Raw genomic sequence first — 16,542 nt, 5'->3', positions numbered from 1 at the left:
TTCACTCCTGAACTCAGCCTGATATAAAACGCACGCTATGGAAGCGCAGGTATTTTAGACATGCATGATTTCTTTTTGTCTCCCTATTGTGTTTTTTTTGTTGTTTTTTTCTTTGCTTCCTTTCTTCCTTTCATTCCACGCCAGTTGTAAATTGATGAGGCCATTCAAAGCACAGAGGAAATACAGAGTGTGATTTTATTATTCTCATTAACCTGCCTCACGGAGCAGAAAGAAAGGGATAAAGAGGGAGGGAGAGAGAATAGATCTTGTTGTGGGATTCGCGGGCTGGCGTGTGTGCGCGTGTGCGATGGGACAAAGAGGTTACATGGCAATATTTTGGGAGGTAAATATCCTTGACATTTATTATTCAGGAACAGTGATGAATTAATAATTACTCCTCTGGAGTCATAATACATGAGCCTTTTTCCTGTTTAATGATTCCGTAGCTGCAGACGCTCTCAGTATCAGTAAATACCAACAGACATGAGACAGTTTAAGCTCTCCAATAGCGCGCCAGACTGTGCCACATCCTCTGCATAACAACAAACCGTCCTCTGAAAACACTAGTGGATCGCTCCGTGTGTGTGCGTGTGTGTGAAGTGTTACAGTAGTTGAAGGTCATCCCCTGATGAGAAGTGGAGACTTATACAACAACGCCTCCACACAGAATCATACGATGTGACCTCCAGACATGCTCCTGCGAGCCGTCCCTTCTTAACACCTTTCTAAATGCTAAATAGCATTGTTCGTGCATCTTGGATTGCATCCCCCCTTGTTTGTGTATGCAAATAAGAAGCTCTAAGCTCTAATTCCCGCATTCAGCTGCCTTAAAAGGTCATTTTCGGTTTACGGGGCTAGTGGGAAGGCGTAATCTGTGCATACAGGGACATCGGTAGTTGTTGTACTAATATTTGCTATTATGATCACTGTATTTGCGCAGTCATTCATTCTGCAAATATCCTCCAAATCTGTTTGGTTATATGCAATATTTTACTAACACAGACGAAGGCAGGATATTGCTGTTTAGTTAGCATTGAACTAATAAATACTGGTAGTGTGCCTTTGGACTGAATGATTTAGCTATAAAGCAGACCATGCAGATAGGAATTTTTAGTTGCCGATTGCCAGCCAATAAAAACAAGACTTCTTTGAACGCTTGTTTTTCATCCGTTTTAAACAGCCGCGTTTATTTGACTATGTTACTGTGCCAATATTAGGAGTTAAGTGCCTCAGGATAAACAGTCAGTGGCAATAACGGCCCCCTCATGTTCCATTACACCGTAGAGGATGATACAAACGAATGAAGACTATTCCTACGATAACGCAGAAAGACGATCAGAAAATAATTGTGAACACAAGAGAGACACTACAATACTTGTGACAGATCTAAACATTACTAATTCCGCTCTTTGTGTGAATAATTCATTTTACACTGCCATGTTATATATTTTGGTCTTGATTCTGTGCACGTTTTCTGTTAAAGGATTTCAGGCACGTGGCATATTTGCAGAATATAGATTTATCATTGTATAAACATTGGCTTATGCTGCAGATGTTTTCTATATTTCAAAGAGAAATATTTAGATCCTGACAACATTCAGTAGTACAATATAGGGGAAATGATGTTTAAATCAAAGGGGGAACAAGACGTGAAGCAGAAAGTCTTCCTTGAATAGCTTCAGACCTAATTGTGTCACAAGGAGCGAAGAGAATGTTTAATTGAAGTTCTTGGAAGGAACTGTGTTAAGCCAGTGCATTTCCACTTATAAAGTGTTAGCATTCGTTCTTTTTTTTTCTAGGTTGTTATTTTTGTCCTCTTTTTTTCCGTGTTAATTAATGTATCTTGTCAGGCACAGCAGCCCCGGTCAGCTTGGTGGATGAAGAATTTCCGCACCGACTCAAAGAACACATCACTGTCAATTAGGGACCTAGGCTCCCTGGGGCTGCCCAGAGCTGTCTGAAGAAAACACTGCCACTTTGACTTAAACACCGTTAACACACACTGAGTGACAACAAGCTAAAATATGAACTAAAAATATCTTGTGACAGATTTTTTTTTTTTTTTTTTTTTTGTCTTGCTCTGGTCCTCTATTATACAATAACTTGCAGAATAATCACAAATTACAGTGTAGCCAGAGAGGAGGGGATAAGGGCCATGTAATGCGATTATTCACTCCATGACCTTCTTGAGCAGCATCTGAAGGTGGTTCTTCTCAGGCATTTGATCTTATCCACGCATCAATCTTTTGTTTTTGACCCACTTAGTGTGAAAGAGCTTCGGGGCATTCTGTTACATGGTTGATACACCTGTGTTCATGTCAGATATGATAGATCACGTGAGGACGCATAACGTGTGAGGAGCGTGTTGTCTTGTTAGCCCAGAGCCTGTATCTTTCTCGGCTGCTTTGTCGTTAGATTTAAAAGTAATCATGTTTTCATATGCAATGATTAGCTCTAGACATTACCCATACACCATTTCAACAATGACCAATCAGTATTTTTGTAGGTACTCTTACATTCCAAAGTATAATTTCCGGTAAAACAGCTATAAAATGTTGATGACTCATCCTGAACTCGAGGGAGTGTAACAAATAGTGTCCAATGAAACACTTCCTCTAATTTTCTCCTCCTGTGTCTCTCCTCTAGCATCAGCACAGCCGTCTGCGGCTCAGACATGTATGGCTGCACTCCAGAAACCTTTTCTAATCTTTTTTCCTTGGTTTTGTCCCTCTCCAATTTGTCAGTAAAATCTTCAGGCGACGGTAGCGAGAAGTCCTTGACAACGGAACAGGCTTTCGTCGTGACTTTCCACATGTCACATTCAGCTGGTAGCTACTAGTTTCTCAGGTTACAAAAGCATTGGCAGAGCTGGTGTGGAATGGCGGTGCATATATTAAATTAAAGCATTAATCAAGTTGCCAATGTTAAAAACACTCAACGCTTCCCAATCATTGCAGTCTCCGTTCGGTGTAACACGGTTCAATATTACTCATCCCTGTACGAGGAAAGTCAAAAGCAGAATTTGTACTCTGGCTGCAAGTTAAAGCACATGTTCAGAAGTTTCTCAAAATAATTTTCATCTATTAATTATTTTGAATATACCAAAAAGCTGAAATAGTAAATCAATATAGGATAAGTACTGTAATGTCCAATGAAGACAACAACACCTTTAAATTAAGGAGCAATGTTTTTTTGTGGCTGCACTAAATCACTGACAGGAGAAGTGAGTAAAATTGACCGTCTTGTGACATTTCAGTGTTCTGCTGGGAAACCTTTGGACCTGGAATTTTTGTGGATGTTACTGAGACATGTAGCATCCACCTAGACCAGACCAGTCCACAGTGGCCCCTCCCCTCAACCCATAGGACGCAAAGGTCCCCTAAGAAGGACTATTCTGTCCATTCTTTGATGAGTCACATCTGTTTTGGAGGCACAAGGGAGACCCACACAATATGAGGAAGGCAGTCATAATGTTATGCCTGGTCAGTGTATGTTGGGTCGGTGGTTCTTGAAACCAACATACATTCCTTTACATTTTGATCCTTCTTCAGTTAAGGCACCATCTGGACAAGCCAAAGCCTTCCTGGCCATGTCACTGTGGCTTTGACGTCTGTATTGACGGTAATCCAGCACAGTGTCTGACTGCGTGGTCAGTGAGTTCCCCTTCCCTCCACCTGTGTGACTCACAGTGTCAGGGCAGGCAACACCAGTATCTGACCTGTCACCTAGCCAGTCGAAGCTGATTGACTGGATAATCACATCTTCTCATGTTGCCCTGTGCCACACGCCTCCACCGTTCCCTTGGGCCTGAAGCCAGTGACGCAGGGAGGGATCACTATAGATCCATCACTGCAGATGGATCACCGACAGTGAGAGCACTATGGGAGGCTGGACACACAGACAGCAGACCCTTTATGCCTGGCCAGCATCTGGTTGTTTGGACAACACACCTCACTACAGGCATAAAACCAGCACTGACTGTTGTGCAGGAATGTGCTTCTTGATACGATTGACCTCTTTTGCCCCGTCCCTTTCTTTCCTCCTTGGAGAGCAACAAGGACAGAATGATGGAAGTCAAAGATCAAGCATGCTTTCAAGTCCAACTCCATCCCATTATTTCATATCTCTCCCCCTTAATCCCTTGCCAGTTGTGTGGTTTCAATCCTGCCCCAGTGTTTAGTGCTTACAAAGCAGAACCGTGCCTCTGAGATTGAGTGTGTCCCAGTACTTTGGCACCCTCAGATTTGCATGCACATTGCACCGGAGCTTTGAAGATTGCAGGAAAGCAGGAAATAAATAGCCACAAATGGGTTCAGGCAAATGAACCTGGCACCCGTCTGAAATGCTCCCCACAGTGGGCAAGGTATCCGCAGCCTGGGGATTTTAATACTGTCTCAGTGGCACATCCTCATTGGCCTGTTTGGTTATGTGTGCCCAGCAGGGGAACATCAGAGCTATACTGCAATCCAAAGATGCTCTGAGACGGGGGGGAGCTGTTTTCCCAGTTGGACAAATGTTGGAATTTCCTAATGGAGAGATATGTTTTTCTATTCATGACATTGTGAGATTTGGTCCAATTTCTCTGAGTTATCTACATTTCTAAATCTCTCCTTGATGTCTGTGGCCCAGTGATTCAGTGTGACATCTCCATTACTGCCTGCAAGCAGTGACACATTTCATGCAATACTAAAACACTGCACTGTTAGTAGTTAAATATCTTTTAGTCAAAATGCTGATTTGGTATTTGGGTTTAATGGACGTTTGTTACATTCAGCGGGAATTTGTGATCTTTTCAAAGGTGCTGATAAAAATCACATTCTGTATTTCCTGCTTTTTTTTTTTTTTTTTTGTGTATATGGTTCCAGGTACATTGGACTGGTTGTTGTACTTTAAATTGCTTTTTCCCCCCTCATCCCAGAGCACGCTGCCCCCATTATGCAAGTATTTCTTTTCAGCATTGCTATTTCATTTCACATGCTGGACATGAGAGAGATCAAATGCTGGGCTGCACTGTCATAGGTAAACAAGATGGAGAGTGATGCTCAGTTGTTAAGTGCCTTGCTCAGTCGTAGCCTTTTGGTGGTTGTTTGCTGCCACCAAGTGGCATGTTCGGAATGAAAAAAAAAAAAAAAAAAAAAAGAAGTTGAGGAAAAGAGCTCTTTTGTTAACTAAATTAAACATTCACAGAATTACATTGCTGGTAATGATAATTCAACGCCCTGATTACTGCCTCCCTCCTGTTGGTTCAAGGAAAATGGTGTTCAGTGAGAATTCAAAAACATGATGCCCTATCTAATGGTGCGATCAGTGCTGCAAATGCAAGTCAGAATGATGCGTTTTTATGGACCATTAACTATGTTTACCTTAATGTCTTCTGCCTCTGTACTCCACTCTTTCAGTCTGTCCTCCTTTCGATCCTCCTCCTCTCTGATTCTGTTTACATCTACTATTTTTCAGACTCTCTGCTATGTACGTGCGTGTGTGTGTGTGTGTTTGTGTGTATGCATGTGTGTTAACCATTGTTTGGACTGTCCTGCAGGCAAAGGTCCAGAGACTATTTTTGCTGGTCAGAATCTGAACGATAATGAGTGGCACACAGTGCGTGTGTTCAGGAGGGGCAAGAGTTTGAAACTGACCGTAGACGATCTTCCGCCCGTGGAAGGTACGCCTCATCTAACTCTTGTTTGATTTTTTTTTTTTTTTTTTAAATATATAAACCTTAACACGTTGTAACATTTATCGGTTGTCAGATTCTCTGTAAGATGATTACAGAATATCTCTATTACAGAATAACCAACATCTTTACATGTATTGTTTCATACTATACACTGTTAATTTTCTTCGCGACAAGCTTGTTACTGAGCCTTTCGAGTTCTTTTCTTTGACAAAATGTTGCTGTTTGAAAATGGTTTTAGATAAGTCTGTCCTTGAATAATTTTAACTTACAACCAAACTGTCAGGGCATACTCTCTGTGGGACTTTGTTGGGCTTCAAAAATAGAAAATTAAAATATTTATGTACCTCCCTGAATACAAAATGAATGTGCAACTTTCAAGACAACAACAACAAAAAAAAAGTTTTGAGATTTCCGTTTGTCAAATTTGTCAAATTAAGTGTTGCATTATACTTGGACAGGCTAAAGCCAATCTGTAGCGTATCTTTTAATTGTACAGTAATTGCCATTTAATTGTCATATACTGTACTCCTAAATAACACCCTCTCTCCTTCCCCCCCTCTACTGATTAAAGGTCAAATGGCGGGTGACCATACCCAACTGGAGTTCCATAACATTGAGACGGGCATTGTGACAGAGAAGCGCTTCTTGTCCATGGTGCCGTCCAACTTCATTGGCCACCTTCAGAGTCTCTCCTTCAATGGCATGGCCTACATAGACCTCTGTAAAAACGGTGACATTGATTACTGTGAGCTCAATGCCATGATTGGCTTCAAGAACATCATTGCCGACCCCGTCACCTTCAAGTCGCGCTCCAGCTATGTGATTCTCACCACACTGCAGGCCTACTACTCCATGCACCTTTTCTTTCAGTTCAAGACCACCTCCTCCGACGGCCTCATCCTGTACAACAGCGGGGATGGGAACGACTTCATCGTGGTGGAGCTGGTCAAAGGGTGAGTTTGATGGGTCATGCATGGGTACGAGTGCAGAAACTGGCTACATTCGCTTCAGCTTCTTCAAGAAACAAATGATTATATGGAGTCATAAAAAGTTACATTTTTCAGTAGGTTGGAGTGAGTCGCTGCCGTGTTATCCTTGTGCTGCTTCACCTTGAGTTTGTGAAGCAACAAGGAGCCAGAACTGAAGTTTGATTCTCTGTCATGAAGGTTGTATTATATCTAAAAGACAAAACTAAAATAAAGGCAGCTGGACTTGTTTGTTTGGTTTTCTTGAAGACGCTTCACCACTTATCCAAGTGGCCTATTCAGTTCTGCATGGGTGGTTTAGGTTTTTATTTAGAACATCTTTGGGTGGTGCACACAAAAACTCAAATGACCATGGCCTGTTACCGTCTAAGTAAGTGCCTGCAATTAAATGACGTTAGTCACATTAAACTGGGCAGTTTCCTAATTTTGCATAATAACAACTACTCTTACAAACCACTAATGACCAGAAACAGTTGTGTTTTTAGTGCTAAAGTAACTACACAACTGTCCTCTCTATAAACACATTGCATATGTAGAGTAGTCCTACTTGAAAATCAGGCATTAAGTCCAGCAAATATGAAAAGAAAAAGAACATGTCTAAACTGTGCTGAATTACTTTCATAAAGCCTCCCATTGTGGGTGATGTTTATTTATGTCTGAATATCCACACAAGTGAATATGGCTTTAATAATTCACTTACATATGACAGCATCCAAACAGAATGTAATTCATGGCGGCTTTTTATGCCGTTACTGCGGGACTTCCCTTATCAACCCTACGCCAGAATAAATACTGAAAGAGCTGTCGGCTAGCACTGTTCTTTTTAATCTTCATGAAGGCACGGCAAATACCCGACATAAAAGAGAATCCAATGCGCAAGGGGTGCGTTTCTTATTGCTCAAATGCAGCCATAGTGTAACCTTCTTTTAAGTAACGCCTGAAGTTAGGGTAATCAATGTGCTAAGTGTTGAAGTCATATATTTTAATTAAAATGAGCTTGCAAATCAAACGGAGCCCATAAACCGCTCATTTAAAGCTGATTTGTTCAGAACAGCCCAGAAGCCCTTTTGTTAATTCTGCTACCTGCCAGTTATTTGCCTTTCCAGACAGCTGCACTTTGCGATACTACACATCTGAACACACACACACACACGCATGAATACTCGAGTTCCACTATTTGCTTTTTCACTTTTGCACCGTTTTAAAGTCTAATCAAATATTTGTCATTATTCAACCTTTCAAGACCTGAACATCCATCTGCACACAAAATATTGCTTGTGGTATTTGAATTACCGTAACTCACCGATGGACAAAATTCAAAATGTGGCTGAACACTGGGAAGTTGTGCTTTCCAGAAAAAGACAGTTGCCATTACGGGAATGTTGACACACCGCTGCTGGGTTCCAGGTTGGGGAGCGATGCAAGATCAGGGAGCCCCAGGAAGAGAGAGTTGGGAGGAATTTGTTGGTAAAAGCAAAGTTAATTAAACCCTTGAGTTGTCCTGAAAGTCCTCCAGGCAAAAGCAAAACTTCCCAGTGTAAACAGCGCAAACCACTGTGAGTTACGGTAATTTAAACACAGATACATTCTAGCCTCCTACAGACGGCCTGTGATTCATTAAGAACAGATGAGCTGCTTAAACTTTCTGTTGAATAATGCTCATTGCACGGGATAAACTTAATTTGAGAAAACAACCCGATGCCCATAAAATAATCACTGCACCTCCCTGTGAGTAGATGAAGCATTGCATGACATGCCCTGCTTACGGGACGTTACGAGTAGGGACTGCATTCACTAAATTATTGAGGGCAATCTCATTATAGCCAAGGACCCAGTGGGGACCTGTCACAAATCTGTGTGGGTCCTGTCAGGGACCAGTCACAGATAAGCCGTCAGTTCTCCATGGCTGTAGTTTGGTAGACAGAAAATAGTCCCTACATAGAACGGCTCACAATTCACCAAGAAAATGTGGATTTTCTTGAGTTAACCAGGTCAAGAGTTCTGTAAAGAGATATTGCTGTCTGTGTTTTTACAGTATACAATATAGACACAAACAAAACTCACTCACATGAAAGCAGATTAGATTGATGAGAAGGAGGAAATACATTTGAACTGTCCCTTAAGTTGCAAAAAACGCTCTAAGTGATTCACATATACCTTTTCAGTCTCTCTGATAATTTCTCACTTCAGCATCCACTCATGTTGTTAAATGTATCTGCTTCCAGTTACCTGCACTATGTGTCAGACCTGGGGAACGGAGCACACTTAATCAAAGGCAACTCAAACAAGCCCCTCAACGACAACCAGTGGCACAATGTCATAATCTCCAGGGACACCAACAACCTCCACACTGTCAAGATTGATACCAAGGTTACCACGCAGACGACTACAGGAGCCAAAAACCTGGACCTGAAGGGTGCGTACACATGCAGAATTTGTACAGATTAATGAAATCAAGGCGGCCGTGGCCTAGAAAGAGGCGATTCTGTGACTGAAAGGCTGCACTAGCACTAGCTCGTTCATAACCATCGCTGAGCATGAATTGCTCACTCATTTATTCAAGCACTTACGGTGTGTCAAAGAAGAAGACACTTAAGAGGTCTGTGATTGGCCTTGGATAAGACTTTAAGAATTGTCAGTTAAGATCATAAAGTCCTTCTAAATTTAATTCTGGTGTAATTCTACTTTACGTCAGTTCAATATTGTTACTGATGAAAAGAAGAAAAGTGCAAACTGACATATTCTTGGCTTAGACATTCTAACAATTATGTCTTTAATATGTGAACATTTCAGTTCCAGGCCAATAGCGGTATTATTTTACTTTTTGAGATTTTATTCTAGCAAGTTATGACATGAGCCGAGTATCGTGTTCAACATCCACTAGGGGTCAGTGTCGTCACATTTGTCATTTCTTTACAGGTAGCCTCTTTATTGGTGGGGTGGCTAAGGAGATGTACAAGGAGCTGCCCAAACTGGTGCACGCAAAGGAGGGCTTTCAAGGTTGTCTGGCGTCTGTGGATCTGAACGGGCGGCTCCCAGACCTGATGTCAGATGCAGTGGACTGCGTGGGACAGATAGAGAGAGGGTGTGAAGGTGAGTCAGTGATTGGTTCACACTGAAAAACTCAGGTTTTTAATTTGATTGGTGGGTAGGTGGCTCAAGAGAGATGCGTTCAGTTAAAGTCTGACTTCACGACTCACAGAAGAATTCTTTTAATCCTCTTTATCTATCATTTGGATTTCCTCTCATTCTCACAAAACTATCTTAAGGGGACACTGAGGCAACATACAGTAATACTCATTCTTCCCATTCTCATACTTGGGACAGACACTGTGAAAACACACCCCCTCCCCGAAAGCACCCACACTGGCAACCTGTGGCTCATCATTTAACATCCATAAAGTGTGTTAGCGTTCTGTTATTACGCATCAGGCTCTGACACTCCTCCACGGGCAATCATTTCTGTTTCACTTGGCCATAATCTGATTATTCTCTCTGCCATATTTGTAGTGCCAGTGTTATTTCCCCATTTTATCCCCATTCTGTTTTGCGCCGTGCATGCTCGCTGGATCTGAGAGTTTGCCAGGAGCGGTCCTCTTGAATTATGTATGAGGCCTTTGTTGCATGCATGAATCTCATTTGCCCAAGTCTAATGTGTGTGCCGCATCCACAGACAATATTTGATTTATTTTTCAGCGTCAGTCACTTAGTTTAATTTCACAATTCATCCCACTCTTTTTTTTTTTTCTTTTTTATGTTTGGCACGCAACTTTTGATCTTTTCATGTTGCAACATTACAAGTGTAATTAAATTTAGGGCCCTGCGCAATTCTGTCGGACTTGCCGGTTTCGGAAGAATCAGGGGTTGCTCTAAACGTGAATGATATCACATCTATTGGATTAGGCTAACAGAGTCACTAGGTAGCATATAGTTGCTAAAAGCATTCGACTAAGGCAAGAAGTAGAAGCATTATCCTCTTCTCTTAATGACAGTAAATTACAGTTTCAATCCGGCCATCGTTATACAAGATGATTTCCCCCTCTGGCTCTTCCTGAGGACAAACATCCCTCCCTCTGTCCCTCCTGCTTCAACAGTCTGTGTTTGTGTTACTCCATCTCTGACGTCTTGGTGCTTCTACTAACAGCTGGTATACTTTGCCTTTTCCTTTCCTATTATTTTTGCTGACAAAAGTTGCATTGATGAAAGCTGACTTGCAAGGTAGATAGTCTGTTTGCTACAGAGTCTGATACCTCTCCCCTCTTCCTTTGCATCTGCGATATCCCTGCCCTCCACCTCTCCACGGTCCTCCACAATTTCCACATGTCCCTGAGCAAGATGACTGCGTTATTTCCCATTCACTCACCTGTCATATGTAATGGGCTTCAAGCCCGTAGGAATACAAGCATCACGATCATCTTGTATCAAACGCTGTGGGGCACATGTTTTTTGCACTCTCAACTTAAATTCTTCCCATGGTTACTAAGTTTTTATTTATATTCATTTTTATTCATGTATTGTACATGTAAGGGATCCTTTTGCATGCCTCATAATAGTCTTAATGTTTTATCCTGCATGGATTTAACATATTCAGGTGTTAAAACTCAGACATCACTTTCTTTTATGTTTGACATATTTTTTATTTTTTATTTAAATAAATTCCATATTTCTGTTAATGCCACTCTGTTACGGTTTTGAAGAATTTAAAGAAACAACTAAAAGTGTGAAGCATAAGTAATACCACTGGCCGTATATTATAGTTTTATTTATAGGATAAATTTGAAGTGCGATTATTGTCTCACATTTTATGAGACCCCTAAACAGTTTTATTAAATAAAATTTTGATTTTTATCAGTATACATTTGTTATTTTATTAGTTACTTGACGCATATGTAAATATTAAATGTGACACAAGCACTTCTTAGGAGATCAAAGTTATAAAATCAGAAATTAAACTTTTTCTTAAAAAATGTACAGAATGTGCAGAATGTACACTGTGCACAGCTTTTTCGTCGTTGCATTATTCAGCCTTGATACTGCTACAGCAAATGCCTAAACTACTACCCAGTTACCATAGCTACCGTGGCTGCACTTTATACTGATTTTATTGTTTGTTTGTTTTTTTTCAACATTCAGCAGCTGAGCAACCTGCTTTCACACTCTCACAAGAGCAAACAAGAACACAATAGAAGAAATGCACGCTGCCTTCATGCCGTTGACTAAACTTGAGCTCCATGATTATGGAGCATACTGTGGCTGTTTGACTGCTTGCTCTAGTCTTTGGTCCGGATGAAATTAAATAATAATAAATCATAAATAAAAGTGGCCAGAAGTTTAAAATAAAAACAATAACAATAAAAATATCTCATCATTTTAACATAAAATGAAAATTATACCAACATTCATCCCAACATTTACCCCTGCCATTCCACTAACATTCCTCCATCAACCGAAATACCTCCACACGATAGACCGACACATGACTGACTGACTGATACGCTGACGGAAGGATGGAGATGATCGTTTCATGGGAAACATTTTAAAGAACGTGTATGACTCCCTAGGGCTTGAAAACCGAGCGTTGTCTTTCGATTCAGATGGTAAACTAGTGCATTTTCAGCTTTCAGACGGCGCTTAAATCAAGTGCCAAAACGGTATACATTACTATATATACTGTAGAAACATAGTGTGTGGTGTAAATATGAAATAAAGATAAATGGATTATAAACATTAAACTTTAGTCATTGCATTTTAATGTTCTGTATTGTGCTATGCTTAAGTGTAAAAACATGAAATAAAATACTTGAGTAATTAACAGCAGTTTAATCCAAGCGTTAAAAGCATGTCAAATATATTTCATGTCTGTTAAAATTCACTGAGCAGACACGATATGCAACAACTTTTTGGGGGAAGAATACAAGTGGCAGCCGGTGCTGTATGTTTGTCCTGTGTACGCTTCCGTTTGCAGATGCCTATTGTCTGTGTGTTCAACGTGACTTTGATTTCACTGTATACGTCAACCTACAATCTGAGCCGCCCGCTGTTCTGAAACTTTGCTCACTGAGCCGTTACTTGTCTCCGTGCTCAGGCCCCAGCACGACGTGCCAAGAGGACTCGTGTGCCAATCAGGGTGTTTGTCTTCAGCAGTGGGAGGGCTTCAGCTGTGACTGCAGCATGACGACATTCGGAGGACCACTCTGTAACGATGGTAGGAATCCCCTTCATGTTTTTACAGTCTACAGTAACACACCACTGCCCTGTGAATTAATGTTTGTTTTTTTACATGCCTCATACACATACACTGACACTATTAGATGCAAACGGTGATTCAGACTGTATTTTCCTGCGCTTCCACGTAATATTGATATTCTGCCACTCAAACTGTAACTAGTGAAAATAAATCAAATAATTCAGTAGCTCTACTTTAAATATACCGTCACCACTGCCAGTGTGAAAGCTGTTGCAGCTCTGTAGGGCACACACATCTGTGACACACTGTATGTGACAGTTCAATGAGAGCTCATTAAAATTTAAGGGTTCTGCCACTAGAGGGAGCAACTCGCTTTGTGTTCAGCTAAATAAAACATCAACAGCAAGTCAAACTGGCAAACAAATTATATTAACCAAGAAAAACTGCACACATTATCCATCGCACGTTTGCCAGAATGCAGCCATACATCAGATTCAAAGAAAAGTTTTGAGCCACAGGGCGCTTTTTAAAAAGTTCAGTGATATTAATCTCTCTTTAAGGTGGTTAAATGGGCATTTGGTTTGATGGACTGTGTGCTCGTTAATGCAGAGCCTCCAAGAGGAGCCGGGTAATATCCGTTCCACCTTTAGAAAATGTGCTGCTTCTTTATGCAAAACACACATATGGGATTTTGTTTGGTCATTATTTTCTCCTGCAGCGGTTCACACGGTGCGGGGCAAATGAGCAAAGTGCTGAACAGCATTAAGGAAACAACTGAACGGTGTGGGCACTCCGGAGAAGACACAAGAGCGTACGAGAGAGCACCACACACGTTAATACATTCTGTGTCAGATCTGTCAGCTTGATGGGACCCCCACCTTTTGTTATCAAGAGAAAGCGTTAATAGACACTCGTGCAGCCTCGTAGACGGAACATATCTGCGGCCAGTGATAACACTAAAAGGATTCTCCTGTCTGTGATCTGTGAGCCTGAGTGTGACTCGGCCTGATTCTGGCCCTCCTTTGTTCGTTTAACTTTCACTCCCTGAATCATATTTGGATCAGCGGAGGATATTCTTGTTGGTGAACTTCCTGTGAACCTTTTCTCGTGTTAATGGGAGAAGGAGTGCAGTAACTTTCTGTCATACATACTCATCCTCTTCAGACCCACAGAGCTCACTGACAGCACTGGGAGCAGAGAGGATCATGGGGCATGTATGCATATATTGCATCCGAGAAAAAGTGCCGTACCTGCTGTCTTGGTAGCTTTAGTCCCATTGTTCCTGCTGACCCAACAAAATAATAGGGTTGATCAATAAGCGTGCCTACGGGATGCAATATGTAACCACGCGTTTTTCCAAGAAATCACTTTCACCGCAGATGAGTTGAGCTGCTCCTCGGAAAAGCGATGCGAGACAGCCCGACTGTGTCGAGGAAAAATCAGCGAGTGGGGAAAATGAAGCTGGAGATGGTCGGGTTTTATCTGTGTTGATGGATTGTCATGGGGATTGGTGGGGGGGCGTCTCTGAGGAAAATATCGCTTTTTACCAGATGTATTTGCATAAGCTGAAATGCAGGCAATTTACAACAGAGCATCGGGCCTCAGAGCAGACAACTTACATGGGGAGCTCTATGCATTTGCAGATATTTCTCCAGTGGCCAGCCTTGGCACACATCACAAGAAAAACAAAATCCATTTCACAGTTTCTGGCACACGTAACATTTATCTGGGATGAATTGTACAGCTGTCAGTCACAAATCATAGGGAAACTACTGTTATCTCTGATAGTGTAATACCACCTCTGTGTCCAACTTGTGTAAATCCAACTGCGCATCTTTTTGATCCAAAATGTAACAGTTCTCGTGTGCTGCTGCCGCTGAGCTTACTCAACAGTTCTGTAGTCACAAAACTGCACCATACAGTACTTATTTAATTGAACTGACTTTCTTAAATTATAATATCAGAACATTCTTATCTAATATAAGACATAAAACTGTTTAATTAAAATGACTTAGCAGCTCTTAGCCGCCCGCCCTTGAGAAACGTCTATTCATCAGCTTTATTTTGTGAGTTATTTAAGGTAATATATGTGAAATAAAGTATCTTTAGAAACGGTTTTCAAAAAAGTTGTTGTGATGTCACTGATTAAAGCTATATGATACAGTCAGCTGAAAGGATTTTATTCACCTTCACTTAAAAGTTTGTACTTTGGCTCCCTGAAAATCCTCTTCCCTGTGCGGTTTCTTGGTGAGGCGCGTTTCCATCAACTGGATGGAGCAAATAAACTTAGCTGCGTAATATGATCGTCCAGGCGGGGGTGCAGGCTGGTTATGCCTGGTTGCAATAAACAGAGTAGAAGCTGAGCTTGTAAACCGAACAAAAAATAAAACATTAAAAAAAAAAAGCAGAGGAAACAAGCCACCTTAGATAGCATCAGAGACCTGAAATAAAGTTTACAGTTTTTTTTTGTTTGGGAAAGTTGCAGTTATTCCTTCATGTCAAGTAGTATTAGAAAAGCAAAGCAATGCAATGATTGTAAGTCACGCACCAAGGACCCTGCACACAGGAGAGACTTGTACTTCTCTGGGAAGTGAATTGTGCAAGTTTAATATTAACTACATAAGAACCGCTGACTGTATATAAAGATGAATGATGCGGTGACATCACCCTTAGGAATCCTGAAGAGCAGTTTACAGCTCAGTGTGGTGTCTCCGGCCATCTTGGCATTAATTGACACTTCCTTACTGTTTTACAAAAGGGCTAACAGGTCGAGGACGAGTGGAGGCGAGATGAGTGGATGACACCAAGGCACAGATCTAGCGAGCTGAGGAGGCATCCACCTGTCACTCAAAGTTGCCATGCCTTTGATTCTGCATAACTGCTGAAAAAATGCTCTGCGTACAGACATCAGGAATTGGGAGAATTAGCCACTGAGATCAGAACTGTTTTTGTATCAGGCCGCAAGTGTGTTTATTTCTGTAAAATTGGACATTTTGACATGTCTGTTTGGAGGCAGCCTCAAGTGGCCATTCAAGGAAATGCAAGGGGGGGATTAGCATTAGTTGCTTAGTAGCTATACAAAGAAGGGAGTATCAGTCCCTTTCATTAAAGCCAGTTAAATAAAGAAAGCTGATCTCATTAATGTCCTATTTGCCCGTCTTAATTTCCCATATCTTAAGGGCATCTTCAGTACAGGATGACACTGTGTATTTAATTAGAGCGCGTTGGATAAAAATCTAACCACCTAACGCGTCTGAAACCCTGGCACGGCTCCGCATAAATTCCGCACAGCGATTTATTTTTCAGAGCAGACCTGTTGTTTCTTGGCTGCGTTTGATTGTGTTATGATAATAGTATTTTATCTGCCCAGAGCAGCGCTCTTTTCCAAATGACTGGCAAGATGATGATATAGATTTAAAAAAAAATAACTATCCAGATCTTCTACTCCCAAAAAACTCATTCCAGCGATGTGATTTTTGTTTTGTAATAACAGACAAACTGAGACTATGGTGTCTTGGACTTAATTATCCACACCATCCCTGCCGGATACCTGAAGTGAGGAACTAGCAGGAAGAAATGCAAACTGTTCCCACCAAGACGAATCAGATTGCTGTCAAACAAATCGTGCATGTAAAAGGAATCATGATGAATGGTGTTAAGCTTGGTGTCATCACCACAAGCTGTTATTCGTG

General features: G+C 41.3%; 1 protein-coding gene across 33 annotated transcripts in view; it reads left to right on the top strand.

Annotated features, from left to right (window-relative positions):
- LOC125019307 (neurexin-1a) overlaps positions 1-16,542 on the top strand; it is a 238,328-nt gene that overhangs the window by 109,526 nt on the left and 112,260 nt on the right. For all 33 annotated transcript variants that reach the window (XM_047604028.1, XM_047604009.1, XM_047604026.1 and 30 more), the window contains 5 exons: positions 5,540-5,662; positions 6,249-6,630; positions 8,889-9,079; positions 9,583-9,756; positions 12,749-12,868. In XM_047604028.1, coding sequence (XP_047459984.1) covers positions 5,540-5,662; positions 6,249-6,630; positions 8,889-9,079; positions 9,583-9,756; positions 12,749-12,868 — 990 coding nt within the window. The remainder of the gene's footprint in view (positions 1-5,539; positions 5,663-6,248; positions 6,631-8,888; positions 9,080-9,582; positions 9,757-12,748; positions 12,869-16,542) is intronic.

This window comes from Mugil cephalus, chromosome 13 (genome assembly GCF_022458985.1).
Source record: "Mugil cephalus isolate CIBA_MC_2020 chromosome 13, CIBA_Mcephalus_1.1, whole genome shotgun sequence".
Classification (NCBI taxonomy): Eukaryota; Metazoa; Chordata; class Actinopteri; order Mugiliformes; family Mugilidae; genus Mugil; species Mugil cephalus.
The sequence above is the reverse complement of the archived record's forward strand: the minus strand, read 5'-3'. Positions and strand labels throughout refer to the sequence as shown.